Below are 25344 nucleotides of genomic sequence, written 5' to 3'. Positions count from 1 at the left end.
AAATTAAGAAATGGGAAGGAAACCCAAGCTTGCATGTGAGAAATAACAGTGCAAAAGGTACATAACCACTTTGTAAAATCTGTGATAAGGCACACCTTGGTGTTTGTTGGTTAAATGGGAAAATCAAATGTCATAAGCGTAACAAATTTGGTGTCTATCAAGTCACTGGTTCTGGTTAGGGTACTTTTGTCAATTCCCACTAAGTTTTAACCCTTCTCATCTCAATCATACAATCATTCTCCATGCTTTAGATCTTTTTCACAGTATCCTAGGTGTTTACCCCTGTTAACCTTTCTAGGTTTAAATGTATCTTCATCCTCTATTCGAATCCTCTTTCACAGTTTTGATTTCGTGCCACCATGTCAACTCATCAAGCTCCTTCCCATAGCTCTAATTCTCCATCTCTAGTTCTACAACAAATGACGTGATCTCACTCCTTGAAATTTGAAATTATCGCTTTCAAAGTGATCTCACTCCTTGAAATTTGAAATTATCGCTTTCAAAGTACATTCTTAACCCTTATTTCATCATCAACCCTTTAAGGCAACAAAATCCTCATCTTCCTTTTTTTTCCACGTCCCAATCTATTTTTCTAGTCTCACGTGCATATTTTAGAACATTGGTATGATGGTGATTCATTGCGTTTAATTTCGTCTAACGACTTTGAGGACGGCGTTGAATAAATTTATGTTTCTGGTCTTCCTTCCACTCTAATGCCGCCACTTAGTTTGTAGACTTCTAGGTTTTTGGGAGAGTTAGTGTCTAAGAGAATACTAATTATGGGGGGAGTTCAAATTTTTATTAGGCAAACTTGGACCTATTGTGGTTTTGTTGTAATTGAACCTTTCATGTTGTACTTTGCTTGTGCTACTCGGTATTATGTCTTATTGGTTGTTTTGGCTCCTTCCTTGGACATATTTTTACGACTCTTACTTTTGGTATCAAGAATTGTACCTATGTTGGTCTCTCTTGATTGTCTTGCAATTTGTTGGCTATTGTTACTGTTTATCTCTCTGAGTTGCTATGTTATGCTCCTTGTGCTTTGATTGTCCTATTACACGCTTTTACTGGCCAAATATATGTTGCATGTATATTTGCCATGTCCATATGTTGTGCTTTGTGCTTTGTGCTTTGTGGTGTTAGTGGCAAGAAAATTTAACTTCCATGTGTTATATAATAAATTTTATGTGCTACATTCCTTGAAATTGCTATACCCATGATAAATTTCACTTGTTCTTGTCAAGAGTTGTTTTGTACAGGTTTCATTCCTTGTTTAACATCCCACATAGCCCAGGGGAGTGGATTCTGTAAGTCTTATATGTATATTCCCATCTCTACCTAGCACGAGGCCTTTTGGGAGCTCATTGGCTTCGGGTTCCATTGGAACTCCGAAGTTAAGCGAGTTTGCGTGAGAGCAATCCCATGATGGGTGACCCACTGGGAAGTTCTCGTGTGAGTTCCCAGAAATAAAATTGTGAAGGCGTGATAGGGGCCCAAAGCGGACAATATCATGCTACAGTAGAGTCGAGCCCGGGATGTGGTGGGGATGTGACACTTTGGACCTTCTCTTGAGTGTGAATGAGTGAAATTAGTTTTAGGCTTCAGGTATTTTATCAAGGAAAGTCAAACACTACAAGAAAATAGGGCTTATGTGACAACAAATATTTGTCATAGAAAGTAAAAATACGTCACATTTGATAATATGTGACGCTTTTACAACGTCACTGCCAACATCACCTATGAGGCATTACGGAAAGTCTACGTCACGAAATTTAAAATTGCCACATATTTTCAGCATACATAACACTGCCTTCGTCACTTAATACTAGTTTCAACTAACGAAAATAGGGGATTGTGACGGAGAAGGCATCACAAAAAAAAAAAAATTATATGACCTATATATTTTGTCACTTATGAAATAGATAAGTGACGCTGAGCATGTCACATTTTTCTTTCATTTGTGGCATAACCTAGATCACTTATGTCAAAATAAAATATCTATTTTGGAAATATATGTGACAGACCAATACATATTCCCTGTTTATAATATGGAATTACAATTCATCTCAAATGCAAGGTAATGCTTCAGATAATTGCATTTTCATTAATGAACTACTTAGGAACATACATAAAGTACATACACCAATTGTACGTTTCACATACTAACATAAAAATCTCAAAAACAAAAATCTAAATCTTGGTGTCCCATCTTAGCTCAATGGTAGTTCATCGTGAAGGGCACCAACTCCTCTATACATATTGAGATGCTAAGAAAAGATAAATCTAAGACACTGAGGAACTAACAAAAAACTTCTATCATGTTCATGACTAAAACTAACAGTAAAAGACTTTGTAATCTAAATTAGTCTTCATCCGTATCAAGGTCTTCCATTTTAGCATATCCATCCTCAACATTTTAAAGATCATCATCAGTACCTACAAAGTTGTTGATGCCATGCCCCTACTTTGCTAAAAGAGCTTTCACTTGTGATATTATAATATCATTCTCCTTTCTCAATTTTTTTTCTTCTTTTTCCAATTCTTTTGCAACTCTTTATTCTTCTTTTCCAAGTTGACGAAACTAGTTGATAGAAGCTTTATTTGCTCTCACAGTCACACTAATGGATGCATACTTCGTCAAACCCTCCCACAATGGCTAAATGCATACAAGAATTTCTCACTTCGAATTTGATGATAAAATTGAGAATCAAGTTCCTTTGTGACAAAGATGTAACAAAAATGAATTATTTTTTATGCCAGCATTTACCCATGAAAAAAAATGAGTTGCGTATATCGAGATCCTTTTTGCCTGTAAAATCATGAGTATTCATAATATGAGGTAGAACATAGCATTTAACTCTTTAAGCTTGGGTGCTTCTGTATGCTTGAGAGCATGTTCTCTTCATTGTTTATTAAAAACGTATTATATGTTTATAGACTTAGTTGAGACTCGAGCCCTAGCCAGTTGTGGCTACACAAAATTATAATTAGGAAAGATGATTTGATAAAATGAAATATAAATCAAATACAAATTGTTGAGATGAAAGTATAAAAGTCGTTGGTATCTTTCCTCACAACCTCCAAAACCTCATAACTTTTGATATCACCGATTCATGCTTTGATAAAAATAAAAAAATAAAAGCCTATCTGAAAATGATGTAAGAATCAAAATTAGCATTACATTTCAACATTTAGGGAATTAATTCAACTAATTTGCCAAAACGAAATGCAATTATCATTTCAATTAAATTAATTTTTAAGGTTATAAGTTTGGAAATTGTCATAGTTCATTTATTCAAAGGTTTATGTGCATAACCTAAGACAAAATTAAGATGAAATAAGACCTTATCCGACTGCAACCACCAAGTACCCGAAGATGTAAGTATCTGGATGTTGAGGGAGAGAGTGAGTCAGGGAAGTGAGACAAATCAGAGTGCAATAGGGAAAAAGAGTGCATATAAAAATTAAGAGTGGGCAAGAGAGGGAGATGAAGGGGAGGTGGTGGTCGCTGATGATGGAAACTACTAGATTCTGCACAACAGAGGGAGATGAAGGGGGCAGGGTGAAAAGTGCAGATAGAGAAGGGGGATTTGTGAAAGTGGGCATTTTCTTTATGGAAGATGAAAGAAAGTTTTATTTATTTAATTTTTAATTTTTGTTTTTTATGAATAGTTTTTTTATAGAATCAGTGAGGCATCTTTAGCCTCACGTGTACGTGTCTCGCATTACTTTAAAATTATGTGACGCGCTATTCGTCACCAATAGACTTTGATTTGGATGATAAAAATTTCTACCCATTTATGTGTAACAAATCTGAAGGTTACATGTGACGCATATAATCTAAAAAAATATTCTAGGTCCCGTGAAAGTTTTTATGTGAAGCTTTCTAAAATCTCTTCACTGATTTTCGTAATATATGACGATTTTTTGGGCACCACCACTAATTCCGCCATATATTCCTTGTTTTCTTATAGTGAAAGGGGGAGATTGTGAAGTCTAGACTTATGTGTTTGGTTTTCCTTGTCAATAATGTAATATGTACCACACATGCTCAAATTAGTTTATGACATACTTTGCACAAAGGGTTGTTATTGTTGGAAATATTTACTCAAGGGGTTGGGCCATCATTTCAACAGTTTGTTCATGCATATGCATTGCACATTTAAAATTTCTACTGCCTTCTGATAAGTGATGTTCTCAAGTCAAAACTACTTGCTACTTTCCAGCTAGTTGGGCATGCAAATTAAGATTGCCCACATGGGATGACTGACACCTTTTTGCAGAAGGACTGCTTTTAGCCTTTGATCTATTCAGATCATTTTCTAGGTTGACAAGTATTTCTTATACTTGTTAGCTAAAAACAAACAATCATTTTGCTTAAAAATAATTGCTAGGGTTCATTTGTTCTTAGGTTGTCTAGTTAAATTTTAGAAAGATAGAGTGCATTCAAAGCTCTTGAGCTTGCCTCTCCTTTATTTATGGAACCCTAGCTGCCAAACGTTTTTCATGCATTAAACTACCAATCATTGAGAATAGGTTTGCATTGTTTTCATGGTCTAGCTTTCAAGTCTTCATTTAGACCTATTTTCGGGTTCATGTTGGTTTCTTCCTTTAACTATTTGACTAGAGAAACTGATTGGTGTTTTGAATCCAAATTTCACATTATCATCACCATCATATCATTTGCATTAAGAGTGTTGGTCTCGGTGCCACAAGCAGAAAAGTTCCAAGGTTGGAGTTGTCTTCTAGTGAACACTAAAGACATCTTCATCTTGTGCAAAGTAAGGTTGCACAAAGGTAAAGCTGTTTCATATATTAGATTTAGGAATTGAGGTTGATGTAGTACTTTATATGGTATTTTCACTAGTGGATGGAACTCCGTACAATCCTCAATTTTTAACGCAAAGGTGGATTTTTTCGATCAAAACTTTTTGTGTTTCTTCATGATTAAACTTACTTACTATCTTGATATGTTTATGGTATGATGTATGAACTACTTAGTTGATGAACTAATATGTAAGGTTCTTAACTATATGTTGTTGCATTGTGAGATCTAATTGTCTTGTTGTTGACTAGGCTAACATACTAGTCTACAAAGTTTGTTTCTTGAATCTTGGTTTTTGGTTCTGATGAATATGTACCTGTTGCCTAGTTCCTATATCTAGTCCACATTGATTATTTTAGATGTTAATATGTGTATTGAACTGGACTACTGTTGACTAGGAAAACTTACAATAAGCTAAGTTTGATTTATTGATTTGTGTTTGATTAACTGACAAATTTGAACTTAGTTGATTGGTGACCTTGACAAATCAGTCTAGCATACTTTATTTTTTAACTAAAGAATATCCTGCTTGTTACCAAATTCATGTATCCTGATTGTCATCTTTCTGTGGTCCTAGAAAGTCCCAAATATTTCTATATTGTATGAACTGGACTACTTTCCAACCCTCTCCCCTTGTCTTTGGATTATGAGGTAGAATACTTGTTTCCCCATACTTCCAAGGATGTGGCAATCATCCTCAAACCACCGAATGTTTATGCTGATGAATAACAAGAAATTATCTTCAATAACACTGTCTGGGTTATCTGGGTTTGTATCATACCAATGACATGTGAACAGCTTAACCTCCTTACAGTTTGCGTATAACAATTGAACCACACTTATAATTTTGTCGATGAAAAAACTATTTGCATTTTTCCCAGTACAAAAATTCCACTGCTTTAGTGTACAACTTATCACATTATTCGGCTGTCATGAATTTTACTCCATTCATGTAACAACCAGAGTACGTTTCGGCTATTATGGGGCCACATGCTAGTTCCAGTAGTTCTTCGTTGAACAAGGGCGATTTATCTTCTCTCAACTGTCTCATCTAATTTAATCAAATACCACTGTATATGTAAGTTTTCTTCAACAAACAAAAACAAATTAATTTAAAAATAAAAAGACTTACATGTTTGGCAAACTAACTTGGAAATAAATGTCTGTCCATTTCAACCCATGATTGGAAGGATATTAGGTTTTCATCAATGCATGTTGTTGTTCGCGGAATAACCAAACATTATTGCAATTGTTTAATATGACCTAATGAGCCACCTTCAAGTCGCCATCTTTAAATGGTTCAGACAAAGGTTCTTCGTTGAATGGTCGTGTAGGTTGAGCAAAGACAAATAGTTTTTTGGTTAGCTTATCCCGTCAAAATTGCGCAGGTGCTTATTAAAGGAAGTTTCAACATTTCGGAGATACATCGCACAAAACCTAAGTGATTTTTATACAATGACCACCTCCGCTATGGATCATTCGGGTCATGCCTTGTTGCGGACTAACCGCTTGTACGAGAGGAGCAGTAAAAAATAACATTATGAGAATTTTTATTTCAATTTCTAGATGAAGAATATTAACAAACATACTGATAAGATTACCTCTCAATTGGATACATCTAACGATTATGCACCGACCCAGCAAGCTTTGCCTTATCTGGTAGATGTATTAGAAGGTGAACCATACTCGTGCAAAAATGTCCGCTGATATATTTTCTCTAGCTGGCATAAGACATACATAAAATCCTTGCTCATGTCATCTACGTCTAACTTTCGCAACATTTTAGCACATAATTGCTAGAAGAACTAAGACAAACATGTTATCGTCTCATCAACCTCGTTGTCCAAGTAAGGTCGAATACCAATGGAAATGAGTCGTTGTAGTAACACATGAAAATCACAACTCTTCCAACCCAACAATGTGCCACTGTCCATTTTAACTTGTCTTGATATATTGCCAGCGTGCCCACCTGGAAATTTCACACTTTGCAATCACTTAAGGAACCTTTCTTATGATCCGGTTTGAAAGTATAATTAGTTACCATTGACACATTCATCTCACAGGTTGAGCATTATCCCCACTTCTTTCATGCCAATACGATTCTTCATGGTGTCCTTCAATTTTCCCTCGATGGATAAAGTTGTTCCCATCACATTTTCACAAAGGTTCTTCTCAATATGCATGGGAACGGCAATGTGTTTGATTTTCAACTTCGGCCAGTATAATTTAAGAAATACTCTTTCTCGTCCAATTTAACAGTTCCACTAGTCTCGGTCTTTTCCCCGAATCGAAGACTATTCAACTTGGACAATATCTCATCTCCGGACCATTCCCTTGATCTAAGCTGAAACTTTGTTTTCCCATTAAATGCTTTAGACTCCCTACGCTAGTCATGATTGAAGAAGAGCTATCTTCGGTGGCCCAAGTAGCATATCTTCCAAGAGTGCCAAAATGACAAGGTGTAATCAGTAATCATCGATATAGGGTTTGCTATATAACCTTTGATGCTCCTGCCTGACAACATACCATAAGCTGGGAAATCATGAATTGTCCACATAATTGTTGTTCACATAGTAAACATTTTCTCAATGGACTTGTCGTACGTTCGTACACTATTTTTTTTCCATAAATCTATCAACCCACCAGTCAACAGCCGCATATAAACATCAATGAAATCATTGGGTGACTTTGGCCCGGGTATTAAAAAAACTCATGATCGTTGATTTTTTTCATGCATCACTAGAGGGAAAGTTATAAGGAATCTCCATGACAACCATCGGCCAAGTGTTGTGCTCATTTGAAAAATGTCCAAACGATTTGAAGTCGTCGGTAAGAAGTCCTAATCTGACATTTCTTTGTTGTGCCTCAAAATCAAGATACATTTTATCAAATTCTGTCGAATGTCGTAGTACATCATCATCAAAATATTCGTCCTTATGCCACCTCATATTACGTGCAATGTGGGTCGACATGTTATTCTTTGTAATCTTGGCTTCAATGGAAAATGATGCAACACCTGATTGGGAATTTAGTTCTTTCGATATTACAGCTCATTGCACTTGGGACAATTGTCTAGCTTCTTAAATTCAACATAAAACAATACACAATTATTTTTTCATGCATGGATCTTTCGATATTCCAACCCGAGATCGTTCAACATCTTTTTTGAGGTAGAATGATTTATAGGCAATGCATTAGGTTTCGGAATGATACGTTTAATAATCTCCATCATCATATCATGATTTTGATTAGTCATATTACACTCTACTTTCATGTACATCAACTGCACAAGGGCTGTTAGGATCGAGAAATCTTGACAACTATAGTACAATTCTCGCTGAGCTTTTTTCAACAATCTATTGTATTTCTCAGGGTCTATGGAAGCTCATCGTCCACCTCGAGCTAAGCGTTAGGGTAAGTATCATTCGATATGTCTATCACTTAGTCATCATCAACAAGACTAGATGAAGGGGTTAATGCCGTTGTCAGAAGTTGTTGACGCTTTAATAGGCGATTCTCGTTGATAAGTCAAATTCAGTAAGTGTTTACCATTCCATTCTCGTACAAATGATATTGGACTTTGTCAAATGTCATCCAAACACAGTTGTTACATTTCACGCATGGACACCTGATACAATTATGAGCACTGACATAGTTGCTTGAAAATCCAATAAATGTGTCGATCCCAACCAATATTCATCATGACTTCTATCATGACTTTATCTACCCTTTGTCCATTGTGCCTGTTTCTAAAGAATTTAGTGATCATAAAAAGTTGATATACGATCATTCGTTCCCTTATGCCTCCGGTGATGATCCCATCCCATTAAAAAATGCACTTTGTGTGTTGCGGTTTGCGATTCAAGCAACTATTTTCAACGTAAAAAATTCGACAACATCTCCCTAGAGTTCCCCATGTGCATGACATAGATATTATAAACAAATATCTAGTATGCACTTTGTTGATGCACAAAACCGGAGGTCTTGGAACAACGTAAATCCGACCGTGAATCTGCAAGTAATGTAAATAACACAAGATGTATCGTGGTTCACCCCAAGGTTTGGGCTACGTCCACACTGATTGTATTGTATTTCTCTGATAAGTGAGAGAGAGGGAGAGGGCTCTGAGAGTGAGAGCGTTGAGAGGGTGATGAGCCTTAGGAATTGACCTCTCTCAATTATGAGGGTGAGGGGTCCTTTTATAGAATAAAGATTCCTCACTTATGACATATTTGCCCTTTCCTTTACCACATAATTACATTTAAGTCTCTCGAGTATTTATACGAGGTCTAAATACGAGGCCCTAAATATGGTATAAACAGTAGTCCCCCAAGTCTTCAGTCAAGATAATCTTTTGGCTGGAGACTTGAAATTCAGTCCATGTGTGGGCCGAAGTAACTAGATGCTGTCTTGAACTGATGCTCGATGTGAGGCAGTGCTCAATCTGAAATGACCCTCAACTAGAAGTAGCACACGTTGCGAGGCTGCTCGGCTCGTGGCTCATGTTGCCTTGGTTGGCTCGGCTTGCAGCGTTTGAAGGTGAGGGAGTCCCTTTTATAGAATAAGGGCTCGCTCCTCAATACATGAATGATAGGCTAGAGTTGATGCTCTCTGATGATGGTGAGAGAGTCCCTTTTATATAATAAGGGCTCGTTCCTCAATACATAAATGATGGGCTAGAGTTGATGCTCGCGGCGAGACGGTTGCTCAGTAGGCGGTGATGCTCTCTAATGGTGGTAAGGGAGTCCATTTTATAGAATAAGGGCTCGCTCCTCAATACATAAGTGATGGGTTATAAGTGATGCTCGCGGCGAGGCAGTTGCCCAGCTGGCGGTGTTGCTCTCTAATGATGGTGAAAGATTCCCTTTTATAAAATAAGAGCTCGCTCTTCAGTACATGAATAATGGGTGCTCTCTAATGAAAGTGAGGGAGTCCCTTTTATAGAATAAGGGCTCACCTCTCCATACATAAGTAATGGGCTAAGTCCCCCGAGTATTTTTCATGAGGCCCAGTTGAGGCCCAATATATGGTGTATAGTGTAGTCCCCCAAGTCTTCGGTCAATAGAGTATGTTGGCTGAAGACTTCAAATTGAATCCATGTATGGGCCGAAGTGGCGGTGGTTCCGAGGCAGTATTTGTATACCTTGCACTGAAGCTTTGTAAGTGAAGCTTTGAAGCTAGAGCTCTGTAAATGAAGCTTTTGAAGCTAGAGCTTTTGTAAATGGAGCTTTTGAAGCTGTAGCTCTATAAATGAAGCTTTTGAAGCTGATTGACATGAGTGATGCTCATGAATGTTTATGTTGACTGACATGAGTGATGCTCATGGATGTTGTCATGAGTGATGCTCATGAATGTTAACATGAGTAATGCTCATGAATGTTGACATGAATGATGGTCATGAATGTTTATGTATGATTGTTATGAGTAGTGCTCATGTTCATGAAGATGAGTTCCTTCTTCACCTGGTTGGTGGTATGAGTGGCAAGTTGCCAAATGATATTAGAGTACGGGTTGTACATTTCATCAGTGGGTTGGTGGCATGAATGGCTAGTTGCCAAATGATATTAGAATACGGGTTGTACATTTCATCACCTGGTGGCATGAATGGCTAGTTGCCAAATGATATTAGAGTACGGGTTGTACATTTCATCACCGGGTTGGTGGCATGAATGGCTAGTTGCCAAATGATATTAGAGTACGGGTTGTACATTTCATCACCTGGTTGGTGGTAATAGCGGTAGGTTGCCGAATAATTTTGGAGTACTGGGCGTACTTTTGATCACCTGGTTGGTGGTAATATCGGCAGGTTGCCGAATAATTGTGGAGTACTGGGCGTACTTTTGGTCACCTGGTTGGTGATAATAAAGGGTCTGGCTCTTTTGGGCATATGGGCCTTCGCCCTCCACATGACATTGTAGCCCATTATTTTAGGCTTGCATTTTTTTTTTTTTTTTTTACCCTCTGATGGGGTTTATACATATTATCCTCTGATGGGATTTATACAGATATCTTCGAAAGATACGAAAAATAAATTACATCATTCAAAAATAAAGGTTTAGACAGTTGCAGATCGTTGGTGTGTACTGCACCTACTGCGTACTGGGCCTCTCTTTCTGTCTCTGTCATGCATGTGCACCCAATTAATCATTAATCTCTTCTTTACCGTTTGTCCCTTACCACTTGCGGTCCTGCTCATTCAAATCATAATCTCTCAGATTTTATTCTCTTTTCTGCTTTGCTCTTTTTTCTTTTGCTTTTGTTTTCTGTGTCTCTTTCTTTGTTTCTCCACCTCCACTCTTTCTGGCAGACTTGCTTTTGCTTTTGCTGACTTGCTTTACAGCAAACATATCTATAGTTTTTCTGTGGGTGGTCGACAAAAATGGTGTATACCGTAAAAAGCAATTATATAATTAATCTGAAAATGGTGTATACCGTTCCGGCAGGATTCTGAGGTCATTACGACATCAGCTCCAAAACTGTGACAACATTCTCGAATGCTCTCGTCATCTGTCGCCACAACACCATGATCCAATGTACTTGCAAGTTTTTTTTTTCGAGACGCTTGGACCGATGGTTCAACCCAGTTCTACCCCTTTCGGTCTTTAGGCTGAGATAGGAAAGTTGACCGCCCAAGAAATCATGGACGCCAAGGCACTCGTCATTTCTAAGAGTCATAGCGAGACTAAAAGGAGACGAAGAGAGAGAATCAACAACCATCTCGCCAAGTTGCGCAGCTTATTGCCCAGCACCACCAAACGGATTTACGTTGCAAGTTTTGCCATTTCCCATGTTCTCTGGATCATGGGTTTTCCGATGATCTCAACGACATGCCTTAGTTGCAGTGACAGGAGCCTCCAGCCTCCGAAACTCGTCCGGGTCTGATCAACGGCGACTACGTCGTTGAAGTCGCGATCGTAGACTTGGTCTCTACACGAGCAGCAGAAGAGCTCCGCTCGGTCAAGGTGAGGACAGAGCTGAGGCAGGATCTGGCCGTTGATCTGTTGGCGGGGGTGATTGATCTTGGCCATCGGCGATATGGACGGCTGTAGAAATTGGAAAGATCTGATGAGGACAAAAAGAGAGATCTTTGCTGCTCACCTTCGTTTTTCGAAGATATTGAGGAGGATTACGAGCCTCTCGACTTACTGAATCATTCTTCGAAAAAAAGGGCAATCGCTACTCCTTTTTTTTCTAAAAGCAGCAATCACGTTTGAATCATGATGACTCGCCTTCTTCGGCATCAGCAAACTCGAGGACAAGATTATCATCTTCCTGAACTTTCTTCTGTCTAAGCAGCACAGATTCAGGGAAAGGCTCAGTGGCCTCATCCGGTTTCGATGCAAAGCTGTGATTGTCTTCTTTATTCTTCTCCTTGTTGCTGTTATTCCTCGCATTAATAATCACCAACCTTCTCACTCCGACTGAGAGCTTCTGAGCGGGAAATGGCCGACGACAAGAAAGCAACGAGTACCCATTTGAGAACTTAAAGCTCGAATTTTGGTTTCTGGATGAGGACCCATTTTGTGCCCACCGATTTTAGAGCCATTGGAGTGAGAGAAACTCCAGAAAATGAGCGTGTGAGTGCCCCCCGTTCAAGCAGTATTGAAGTTGAGACTCGGTGAGGATATCCGATTTGTGGAGGGCTGGAATGTTAATACGAGGGGGAGAGAAAGAGAGACAGAGATAGGGGTTCTGTCTCGGTGGATTTGCAGATCTGGGTTCTTATCTCCCTTAAATATCTGGGTCCTTCTCTGCCATTTTGTTGGTGTTTTGTTTCTTGGATTTTGCAGATCTTGCAGATCCACGACGGAGGTGAAAAAATGAGAGAGAAACCGACACAGCTTTTAGTGTCGTTTCCCACAGACGGCGCCAAATTTTGATGCACAAAACCGGAGGTCTTGGAATAACGTAAATCCGACAGTGAATCTGCAAGTAATGTAAATAACACAAGATGTATCGTGGTTCACCCCAAGGTTTGGGCTACGTCCACACTGATTGTATTGTATTTCTCTGAGAAGTGAGAGAGAGGGATAGGGCTCTGAGAGTGAAAGCGTTGAGAGGGTGATGAGCCTTAAGAATTGGCCTCTCTCAATTGTGAAGGTGAGGGGTCCTTTTATAGAATAAGGACTCCTCACTTATGACATATTTGCCCTTTCCCTTACCACATAATTACATTTAAGTCTCTCGAGTATTTATACGAGGTCTAAATACGAGGCCCTAAATATGGTATAAACACACTTGAAGAACATTAAGGGATACAACTGAATTTTTCACGATAAAAAATTAGCCATGTTCATCACAAACCTTAAACACATATTATTGCACTCCTGAACTATCCTAACTGGACAGTTCAAGAATCAGTTAGATCGTAGAGGTGTGTACTGCATCTACGCGCACTCCAACATACTCTGAAACTGGTATAAGGTTTTATGATTTTATTATACGAAGTTAGTCAACATATTTAACTTCATATAAAGGTTATGAAATTTCAACAAATTTCACACTATGATTTCTTAGGCTAATGCTGCACAAATTAAATACACCTAAGCTACATATGTTTCAATAAAACACAAACTCAAAATTTCACACAACCCACAATTACAACATACATTTATATCACTATTAAATAAATTAAAAATTCCTAAAAAAAATTAAATTAAGAGATACATACCTTTCCTTTAATTATCTTCCAATTCAATCACAAACTTGCAAGAAAGAAAATTAATCAATTATACAATTTAACAAAAAATATTTAACAATATGAGATGAAAAACAAACCTTAACTCAATATGGGGAGGGAGAGTGAGAGATGGGTGATGAGGTGGGATGAGATGGGTCTGAGTGAAGAGAGATAGTAGAATTTTTGGTAGAGAGGACCAGCAGTGTATGGAATGAAGAAGAAAGAAAGGAGAAGGAGAAAGAGGTTGCACAACTTGTTTTAATGAATTGGGGTTAGGCCGACGAACGGGTTCATTGGCCAAAGTTAAGAAGGGCATTAAGCAAAAAAGGTATCCATCGGGTTTTTGATTGGTCATCCTTGATCTATGCCTGACGCATTATATGCTTTGCCCAACAAAATGGTTCGTCAGACAAACTTAACTATGGCGACGAACTGTTTTTTCATCAGGCAAAAGTTGGCATAATATGCATCATTTTTTTCCCTTGGCGTGAAAAACTTTCCTAATGAAAATTCTTTACCCAACGTAACTTTTTCGTCACCTAAAGTGTCTAAAAACCCCTAAACGTTGACCGCTTTTACCCGATCAAATTTTTTATTTTGTCGGGCAAAGTAACTTTAGCTAACAAAATTTTGTTTATTGAGCAAAATTTTGTCAAGCAAATAGTAATTTCTAGTAGTGTTTGATTGATTTTCTAGCATGTAAATTAATGATAATTGCTTAGCAAATAGCAATGCCAAAAAGAAAAGGATAATTTTTATGATACAAGTTAGTTGTGACGTTTCATATAGTAATATAATTGTAGACATCGAAATTTCGGTAAATAAATGTTGACCGATAAATCAAAATTTCAACGCTCATGTATTACATAAATTTTACACGTAGCGTGTGTCTAAACAAAAAATCACAATAGGTTGGAAAAGTCATCAAACAGGACACGTGTCAACACCTGGCAGAAACGACTTATTTCATCTGGAATATTATATTCAAAATTAGGCCTTGGAAATTTCTATAAATAGAAGGCTAATTCATTCATTTGAGAGGAGGAATTCATATTACACCTTGAAGCTCTAAAGCTCTGAAACTCCGAAGCTCTCAAGCAAATCCCGAAGGATCAAGAAAGCCCTTTTCGTTCTTCATCAAATCCTCCTTCAAGATCAAGCCCCAACGGCCCTTGAAGAACAATCCACCGATTCAAGATCAAGCCCCGACGGCCCTTGAAGAAAGTCGTTCTTCGTTCTTCGTTCTTCCAAGATCAAGCCCCAACGGCCCTTTGGATCAACAATCATCCACCAATTCAAGATCAAGCCCCGACGGCCCTTGAAGGAAGTGTTCTTCGTTCTTCGTTCATCGTTCGTCCAAGATCAAGCCCCAACGGCCCTTTGGATCAACAATCATCCACCAATTCAAGATCAAGCCCCGACGGTCCTTGAAGGAAGTTTTTTTTTCGTTCTTCGTTCATCGTTCATCTCAAGATCAAGCCCCAACGGCCTTTTGGATCAACAATCATCCACCAATTCAAGATCAAGCCCCGACGGCCCTTGAATCAACCTTTCACCAATTCAAGATCAAGCCCCAACGGCCCTTGGATCAACAATCATCCGTTCATCCAGGATCAAGCCCCAACGGCCCTTTGGATCAACAAACGTCGACAGATCCACACATCCAACCGTTCTTCAAGATCAAGCCCAAAAGCCCTTGAAGAATCCATTCATCACTGTTCTTCAAGATCAAGCCTAAAAGCCCTTGAAGATCCGTTCATCACTGTTCTTCAAGATCAAGCCCAAACGCCCTTGAAGATCCTCTCATCACCGTTATTCAAGATCAAGCCTCAAACGGCCCTTAAAGAAACATTCATCCTCAAGATCAAGCCCCAACGGCTCCTTGAAGATCCGCTCAAATCCACCTTCAAAGATCAAGCCCACGGCCCTTTGAAGAAACTTCCAACAGTTCATCTAAGATCAAGCCTCAACGGCCCTTGGATCAACGAAACATCCACAAATCAACACCTTACGGAGATCGAATCAGAGGATCAAAATAGAGAGAGATTGTAACCCAAAATCTTCAAATACAAATATTTGTTTGTGCGCGTTGTTCTTGTCTCTTTCGTTTCAGGAAAATTCCGTGTTCACAAATTGGCACGCCCGGTGGGATAATCTCTGCCTCTCATCTCTTTCTTCGTTCAAGAAATTCAAGCGCACTTCCAAAATTAATGGCATCAAGGAAGGCTCAAACTGTTCCCGCAACCGGCACAAAGAACAAGAGCGTCCTCGTCGCAACTGGTGTCACTTTGGGCATCACGACTCGAAGCATGGCAAGAGCTACTTCTGCCGCCTCTTTCACCTCTGCATCAACTCTGCCAAGGGAACAAAAGCACCCAAGGCACGAACCTTTGATCACCTTAGCCTCACTAAGGGCACCAAGGGGGGAAAGCCCAAGGAAATACTCTGAATCCATGCTCTCCGATGCCGATTCAAGCGACAGTTCAGCCATGCAAGTCATGACCATTGGAACGACTTCAATCGATGAGCAGCTGGCTCAAATGAATGAAGCAATCGCAAGGCTAACACGGATCGTTGAAGAAAAAGACTTGCAAATCGCTGCACTCGTCAGCCGACTGGAGCCACAGGATGACGAGAACCCTGACCCAGAGAATGATCCACTAAAGAGAAGAGATGACGAAGAAGATGAGCCTCAGGTGGAGAAAAACGATGTGAAGCCAGAGCCAGACCAAGCAGCTGCACTCATGGGATCTCTTTCTATCCAGCAGCTGCAGGAGATGATCACCAACACCATCAAGGCACAATACGAAAGGAGCTCAAATACCTCCGGGTTGTACTCGAAGGCGTATTCAAAAAAGATTGATGCCTTAAGGATGCCGAGGGGTTATCAACCGCCAAAGTTCATGCAATTCGATGGAAAGGGAAACCTGAAATAGCACATTGCCCACTTTGTTGAAACTTGCAACAACGCAGGGACCGAAGGGGATTACCTCGCCAAGCAGTTTGTGCGCTCGCTGAAAGGAAACGCCTTTGAGTGGTACACAGACCTAGAGCCTGAGTCCATCAACAGCTGGGAGCAATTAGAGTGGGAATTCCTCAACCGCTTCTACAGCACCCGTCGCACTGTGAGCATGCTAGAGCTAACGAGCACAAAGCAGTGGAAGGACGAGCCAGTCATTGACTACATCAACAGATGGCGCACTCTAAGCCTCGACTGTAAAGACATGCTCTCGGAAACCTCTTCAATCGAGATGTGCATCCAAGGCATGCAATGGGGTTTGCAATACATCCTCCAAGGCATTAAATCACGGACTTTCGAGGAATTGGCCACTCGCACCCATGACATGGAGTTGAGCATCGCCCATCATGGGAAGAAAGAACCGATCGCCGACTACAAGAACGACAAAGTTCTTGGGCCAAAGTTGGAGAAGACGGCGTGGAAACCCACCAAGGAAGCAATGACGGTCAACACAGCTCCCGTCAAAATCCCTACACGAGGCAAGGCGATTCAAACCGAAGCTTTTCGTGATCAAGAGATGCGTAGACGCACTTTGAAGGAGCTTGAGGAGAGGACTTATCCATTCCCCGACTCTGATGTGGTTGCCATGTTAGAAGACTTGCTGGAAAAGAAGGTGATTGGTTTGCCTGAGTGCAAACGGCCAGAAGAGATGAATCGCACTGATAGTCCAAGGTACTGTAAATTCCACCGCTTCATCAGTCATCCGACAGAAAAATGTTTCGTGCTAAAAGATAAAAAAATGTATGTATTTGAACTACGTTATGACTTGATCTCTTTTTTTGGAAGAGTACGTAGGCAACTTGAAACCTCAAAACTTCAAGTACAGTCACATCAAAATAAAAAGAATAAATGTTTTATTAAAAAAAAAATAAAAAAAAAAGATTTCTTTTACATACATATACATACACACACACACACATATATATATATATATATATATATATATATATATATATATATATATGCATCAGCAGCCAGCCCACCAAAAGGAGAACATCCAAACCCAAGTGGCAGTGACCAGGCCCAAGCCCATTGTCCAAATTCAGTATCATACCCAGGACCGATCTCCCATCTCCTCTCGGCCCAACCCAGGACCGATCTCCCATCTCCTCATCGCCGCCCTCAAGAGAGCCCAAGCCCACAGAGAAGCATATGCAACAATCCTACATTCTGTCCATATGTATGTTTGTGGAGCCATTGTTGCAGCTCAGAGCATCCAAAATCTCGGTCCGCGGTTGGATTTCCTCGATGAACACGACGTCGTTTCTGGACAAGCAGATAATGAATCTGTCGCAGGGATCGAAGCAGAAGCAGCACCAGAACGACGACTTCATCGACCGGATGAAGATGAACACCAACACCAACACCAACAACAGCCGCCGCAAAGACGGAGGAGGAGAAGAAGAGCATCAGGTCGGCGGTACCGGCAATGGAAATAGGATTTCCAAGAAGGAGTTTCAAGAGATGCTTCCCAGCTACGATTTCCAGCCGATTCGCCCCGTCGTCGGTTCTTCTTCCCCGTCGCGGAGTTTCGATGCTACGCCCAATCTCGGAGGAGGATGAGCGACTAGGGCTTGGAACTCTGGCGAGTCCAAGTCGAACACTGCATCTCCAATCCGAAGTTATGGTTCAATGGATTCCCTTGAAACTGGAAAACTTATTTTAGAGAATGACCGCAATGCTGCAATTGTGTCAGAGATTGACCAGACCATGAAGAAGCATACTGATAATTTGCTGCATGTGTTGGAAAGCGTTAGTGCACAACTAACACAACTAGAGAGCAGAACCCGCATTCTTGAAAATTCTGTGGATGATTTGAAGATATCTGTTGGAAACAATCATGGTAATACTGATGGAACGATGCGACAATTGGAGGATTTGGAGAAACACCATCTCCCTGATCACGGTGGTCAAGATCCAGCCCTTCAATCTCACCAAGATGGAGATGCTCCGCCACCTCCGTCAGAATCATCATCCTCCAAGCCTCTTGACGAGAACCTTTTCTCGGACCTCACAGTCCAATTCCAGACCCTCCCAAACCCAGAAGGTCCGCTAACGCAGACACACGACGACCTTGTTCAGAATCAAACCCTAGCATCGAAACCAACACCGCCTGCGACAACATCCAGACGGAAAAAGCGAGCCGCTAGCCTCCGCATCGGATATGCCCGCGATTCCTATTCCATTTCCACCAGCCCCGTGGTCCCTACTTCCACTCCATCTACTGACTCCGCCAACTCTTCCTCTCCCCCAATCTGTTAACGGACCAAGCAGGTTTTGGCTGATGATGTCGTGACAAATCCCAAAAAGATGGCAGATTGGTGTTTGGCAGGGATGGATCTTGGTTTTTCTTCTGTTTTGTGATAAACCCAGATAGAATGTTTAACAATTCTGGATGGTTAATTGTGTGAAGCACGTCGGCATAGCATGGCAAATAGGGCAGCATCTTCGCCGTTAAACATAATCCTTTGCAGTGATTGGCAGTGCAACGGATGCGCAGTGGCGGTGCTCGGTGGCAGTACAACGGGTGTGCAGCGGCTGTGCTCAGTGGTTGGGCTCAGTGGCTGTGCTCTGGGTTCTAGCTGGATCCGACGTCACGATCACCTCCACCTCCTCCGTCTCTTGCCTCGCAGCTGCCAACAACTTCAAAGACCGCTGTCAAACGACTAGCCAGCCGAGAAGCTCTTCCTCAAACTCGAGCTCCGCTCCCCGTAAATTCCTCTACCCACCACCCAAATTTATACAAAAAAATATATAATAAAAAAAAGGGATGGTGGAGCAAAGTGGTGCTGCCACCACGTGAAAAAAAAAAAGAGGTGCATCAGGCACCATGTGCTATAAAAAAAATTAAATTAAATTAAAAAAAGGAAGTGGTGGGTGCATCCAGCACCAAAAGAAAAAATAAATAAATAAATTAAATAAATAAAAAATAATAATAATAAATAAATTTAAAAAAAAAATTGCATAGAGAGAAATAGAAGGTCCATTTTATTTATTTTTCTGGAAATTTTACATAAATTTGCATTATACATACATTTAAAAAAAAATCAAATCAAATCAAATTTACAAGAGGGGATCTTCAAGGACGATCAGGTGGCGCCTCAGTACTCGGCGGAACCCCAGAAGAAGGAGGCACTGAAGGTTGATCATTTGAGGCTTCATTACGCGGTACAGCCCCAGAAGAAGAAGGCAAATGCTGCTAGAACAAACCCACAAACCTCTGATGATCAAGTAAAATCTGACCATTAGATTCCAGCATCTGGTCAATCTTCCTCTTCATGTTTGTTGCATAGCTATGTGCGAGCTTATGCAACTGTTTATTCTCCTGCTTGAGCCCTCTAATCTCCTGTTTGAGACTCATCACTTCAGCCGCCAATTATTCAACTTGATGGGTTCGAGCAAATAGGCGTTGGGCCATATTAGACACAGAACCTGCACACTGCACACTGAGAGCCAGAGAATCCTTAACAACCAACTCATCAGACCGTTTGGAAAGTAGTCTGTTATCTCTGGGAGTGACAAGGTTCCGGGCCACCACCGCAGCGGTCATATCATTCTTCACCACCGAATCCCTAACGGTAAGAGGACCAGTAGAGGATATGAAGGATGGGCGCCATATGTTGTCTGAAGAAGGCAGGACTGCCTTTTCACCAAGGTTCAAATCAAAACGACGGTCGGATGGCCCAGACATTTTCAAAGGTGTTGAAGAAAGAAGAGCTCGGACAAATTAAGATCTTAGAAGTGCAAGAGGGGAGTTTCTACAAGCGAAAATTCAAGTGTGCTTTGAAACGAACTGCGTGCCTCTATAAAAAAAATCAGCACTCGACGGGATTTCAGAGATCAAAGAGGTGAGCTCAGAGTTCGAAAATGCTGATTCAAAAATCGAAGAGGCAAGCTCAGAAATCGGAGAATCATCTTGCTTTTCCAGACGCGTTAGCACCCGTCACACGCAAACTCAGCTTTGCGGAAATCACGGGCAATTTGTTAAAGCGCCAATCCCAGGTATCGAAGAGGCGCCAGTCTTTATCAGCCTCGTCAGCACCCGTCACGCGCAAACTCAGCTTTGCAAAAATCACGGGCAATTTGTCGAAGCGCCGATCCCAGATATCGAAGAGGCGCCAGTCTTTTTCAGCCTCGTCAACACCTATCACATGCACACTCAGCTTGATGAAAATTACGGACAATTTGTCGAAGATTTCTGATAAAGAAGAAAGCACGTGAAGCCATACTGATCAATCACGCATTGGTTACCAACACGAGTAAAAGAATAGTACCTCTACAGGTACTAAAGAAATTCCTATAACTGTCCACCTTCACCCTTCATAGCAAGGCAGACATATAGAACCTTTCTTCATCTCTGAGAATGCCTTCCCAACGAAGCATCTCGGGTCACTCAGAGTTCCTTATTCCTTGGGGTACCTCTACAAGCCAATGACTCCAAAGCAAAAGTATCTCATATCACCAGGGTAGAAAGCAAGAGTATCTCATATCATGCGTTCTCCCTGTCCTTTCCTTTGTCCTTGTTCTTACCTACAAAGACAAGGATAAAGAAAACAATATGCCGGAACCTCCACTCAAACTCGGGTAAGGAATCGACTGCTTGGAACCCTTCCCTGATTGCCTACTTAGCACTGCTCTCGAGTACTCGTCTCCCACTGCTGCTATACTTCCAAATAAGCTGCCACATCTGCCTGAAGAACAGATAAGGCAAGTGAAAATGATACCTTGCAGCATGTGGAGACAACGTGCAGAAGAAACAAGCAGAGAAGAATGCGGCCTGCACAGTCAACTCAGCAGAAGGAGTCTGAGATGAGGAACTCGAGAAGATGCCACATCTGCCTGAGGAACAGATAAAGGAAATGAAAATGATACCTTGAAGCATGTGGAGACAAGTGCAACAAAGCACGTGCTGATTCATCCGCTACTTCTTCAAAATCAAAAGTATCTCATATCATCAGGTTTGCAATCACTCTGGACGGTGAACTCGTTTTGACCCTCAAATTCTTGGGTCGACTTACTAAGCGTTGTGGGCTGCACATGCCGATTCACCACCCTTGAATCAAATCCTTAAAGATCAAGTCACCAACTGGAAGAAGAGCCCATCAATCTTGAAGATCATACCATTGACCAAACTGCTCAGGTGTGAATTAGAAAGATTGAACAAAGCAACAAGTCGTCACCTCCACCTTGTGCTTGTTTGCCATGTGTTCGAGTCAACCTTCAAAAATCAAGCCTTAACGGCCCTTGAAGAAGCTTCTAGCCAAATTCAAGATCAAGCCTCGACGGCCCTTGAGGAAATCACAAGTCCGATTCAAGATCAAGTGTCTACCACCCTTGAATCCAACCTAGTTCAAGAATAAGCTGTGGAAAGTCAACAATCGGAGGAAACCAGAAAATCCTCCAACCCAGTTCAAGAATAAGCTGTGGAAAGTCAACAATTGGAGGAATCCGGAAAGTCCTCCAATCCAGTTCAAGATCAAAGCTGTAGAAAGTCAACAAGTGCAACAAAATACGTGCCGATTCATCCACTACCAAAGCCAAGGATCATCTACCACATGAAACTCCTTGTGGTCCAATTTCAACCTTCAAGATCAAGCCTCGACGGCCCTTGAAGAAATCTCAAGGCCAATTCAAGATCAAGCCTCAATGGCCCTTGAAACAATCTCCAGCCCAATTCAAGATCAAGCCTCGATGGCCCTTGGATCGACATCTACAGTAAGGGACTTCAAAACGCATCTCCTACACGTGACAATCACATGTATACGACGCGGCTTGAAGTGGGGGCATTTGTAGACATCGAAATTTCGGTAAATAAATGTTGACCGATAAATCAAAGTTTCAACGCTCATGTATTACATAAATTTTACACATAGCGTGTGTCTAAACAAAAAATCACAATAAGTTGGAAAAGTCATCAAACAGGACACGTGTCAACACCTGGCAGAAACGACTTATTTCATCTGGAATATTATATTCAAAATTAGGCCTTGGAAATTTCTATAAATAGAAGGCTAATTCATTCATTTGAGAGGAGGAATTCATATTACACCTTGAAGCTCTGAAGCTCTGAAACTCAGAAGCTCTCAAGCAAATCCCGAAGGATCAAGAAAGCCCTTTTCGTTCTTCATCAAATCCTCCTTCAAGATCAAGCCCCAACGGCCCTTGAAGAACAATCCACCGATTCAAGATCAAGCCCCGACGGCCCTTGAAGAAAGTCGTTCTTCGTTCTTCCAAGATCAAGCCCCAACGGCCCTTTGGATCAACAATCATCCACCAATTCAAGATCAAGCCCCGACGGCCCTTGAAGGAAGTGTTCTTCGTTCTTCGTTCTTCGTTCATCGTTCGTCCAAGATCAAGCCCCAACGGCCCTTTGGATCAACAATCATCCACCAATTCAAGATCAAGCCCCGACGGCCCTTGAAGGAAGTTTTTTTTTCGTTCTTCGTTCATCGTTCATCTCAAGATCAAGCCCCAACGGCCTTTTGGATCAACAATCATCCACCAATTCAAGATCAAGCCCCGACGGCCCTTGAATCAACCTTTCACCAATTCAAGATCAAGCCCCGACGGCCCTTGGATCAACAATCATCCGTTCATCCAAGATCAAGCCCCAACGGCCCTTTGGATCAACAAACGTCGACAGATCCACACATCCAACCGTTCTTCAAGATCAAGCCCAAAAGCCCTTGAAGAATCCGTTCATCACTGTTCTTCAAGATCAAGCCCAAAAGCCCTTGAAGATCCGTTCATCACTGTTCTTCAAGATCAAGCCCAAACGCCCTTGAAGATCCGCTCATCACCGTTATTCAAGATCAAGCCTCAAACGGCCCTTAAAGAAACATTCATCCTCAAGATCAAGCCCCAACGGCTCCTTGAAGATCCGCTCAAATCCACCTTCAAAGATCAAGCCCACGGCCCTTTGAAGAAACTTCCAACAGTTCATCTAAGATCAAACCTCAACGGCCCTTGGATCAACGAAACATCCACAAATCAACACCTTACGGAGATCGAATCAGATGATCAAAATAGAGAGAGATTGTAACCCAAAATCTTCAAATACAAATATTTGTTTGTGCGCGTTGTTCTTGTCTCTTTCGTTTCAGGAAAATTCCGTGTTCACAATAATATCATGTACTAATTTTTTACTACGTATCGTTGACACAGAACCGTTATATGTGTATACATTTCTATTGAAATCCTTCTCCAAAATAAGATACGGGATTATATGTCACCATCCCAAGATTCTATTCCAATCCGGTAAATACGCCTTGAGAACATATAGTCAATTTTGACTGTGACCGTTACTGCAAAGTTTCAATTCATCAGGGGTCAACTCCAGGAGAAGCCCAAAACGGCCGAAAATGTGACATGCCCTACACCATCTGATGTCACAAAATGATTCTTCTGGGTAAAGCCCTTGGAATTTTCCCCTCTGTGACTATATTTAGTTTGTACATAGAGACTTTTTACAATGTTTTGGAGTATTCAGATTTATTTCAACTGTTTTATGTTTGATTAGAAAAATAAAAAAGAAGATGGAACAACTAAAATTTTAAAAGGATTGTATACTTTAGAGCATCATAAAATTTTATGAAATCAGCACAAAATCAAACACAATAACGATTTAAAATTCATACAGCTGACCTCACTTATTAGGAAAATACTTTGTTTTGTTGTAGTAGTTAACATGTTAATTTTAATTTTTGACACAAAACTATAATTTGTCGTATGATTAACCAAACAAATCATAAGGACCTATTAAGAAACAGAGAGTAACAAGAAGTTGAGCATAAAATTTAACTAAGGGCTAAATATATATTACCAAAATATGCAGAGCATTGATATAAATATATATATGTTCCATACAATAAAACATATTTTACATAGTGATATGCCCTCCATGTCCTGAACACAAAAAGTCACCGTTGGTTGGTAGCTAGTGCATGAAGTAACCAAGCTAAGATCTTGTACATAGACGTAACTAACTAGCTCTTTCTCGACCGGTCGATGGGAAAACCCTAACTTTTAAGGATCAGTGCGAGGCTTTTTGGGGGCATTTCCATTGTGGTGCAGTGGGTCAGGACCAGAAGGAACCTTCCTTAACTCAGACCCAACCTCCAACTTGTTCTTTCCATTCATAATCTCATCATCGCCGTCAGCTTCTTCATCCTGCAGCAACTTCCCACTCGTACCAACATCAACCTCATTATTTTTTCCTTCGATGCCAGCAACCAGCATCTGTTCATATATATGCATCAACAAACGAAGCATGATCAGATGAAATTAACTTAATTTATAATTTAAATCTATAAATATTATAGAAGAGATCTTATTTATAATTGTTAGGGAAAAAATCGAAATAGTAAAAAATGTGGATGTACCTTTCTGTTTTGATTTCCTCGGAAACCAGCTCCCTCACCACCAAGGCACCCATGGCCAGTGCGCATGCATTCTGTTTAACAGGGAAAAAAAACAACTCCATTTTATCTACAGCAGTTCGCTTAATTTATAGAAAATCAGATACATATTATATAGGAAACTATTATGCATAAGGAAATGGTATTGCGTCCGAGACAGTGAGAGAGAAAGAAAAACCAGTGCTAGCAGCTTCCTCCATCCGCAGCAAGCACGAAGCCACAAGAAAAACTAAACAAATAGCCACTGATGATCTTGATGCCATTTTTCGGATTTCCTAGCTAAGAATAAACCCTAATGTGCAGCAGAATAGCGAGAGGAAATTGGAAATATTAATTGTGAAGTTTTGGAGAGGGGGGATTATTCAATTTATAAGGGCTTGTAAAATCTGAATCCCCTCACATA

The 25344-nt window shown here is 40.5% G+C and overlaps 2 protein-coding genes across 2 annotated transcripts; one reads left to right on the top strand and one right to left on the bottom strand.

Moving 5' to 3' along the window:
- The first annotated feature begins 18139 nt into the window (after positions 1 to 18139).
- LOC126590287 (uncharacterized) lies at positions 18140 to 18786 on the top strand. The gene has a single exon (XM_050255775.1). It carries the CDS (start codon positions 18157 to 18159, stop codon positions 18784 to 18786), a length of 630 nt encoding a protein of 209 aa, XP_050111732.1. The 5' UTR covers positions 18140 to 18156.
- A 5580-nt stretch (positions 18787 to 24366) lies between these two features.
- LOC126591511 (protein CLAVATA 3) lies at positions 24367 to 25344 on the bottom strand. Its single transcript, XM_050257214.1, has 3 exons — positions 25120 to 25344; positions 24906 to 24976; positions 24367 to 24762 (listed from the first exon to the last, which is right to left on the bottom strand). The coding sequence occupies exons 1-3, from the start codon at positions 25202 to 25204 to the stop codon at positions 24550 to 24552; spliced, it is 369 nt and encodes a 122-aa protein (XP_050113171.1). The 5' UTR covers positions 25205 to 25344; the 3' UTR covers positions 24367 to 24549.

This window comes from Malus sylvestris, chromosome 11 (genome assembly GCF_916048215.2).
Source record: "Malus sylvestris chromosome 11, drMalSylv7.2, whole genome shotgun sequence".
In the NCBI taxonomy this organism is placed as follows: Eukaryota; Viridiplantae; Streptophyta; class Magnoliopsida; order Rosales; family Rosaceae; genus Malus; species Malus sylvestris.
This window is presented reverse-complemented; position numbering and strand designations above follow the sequence as displayed.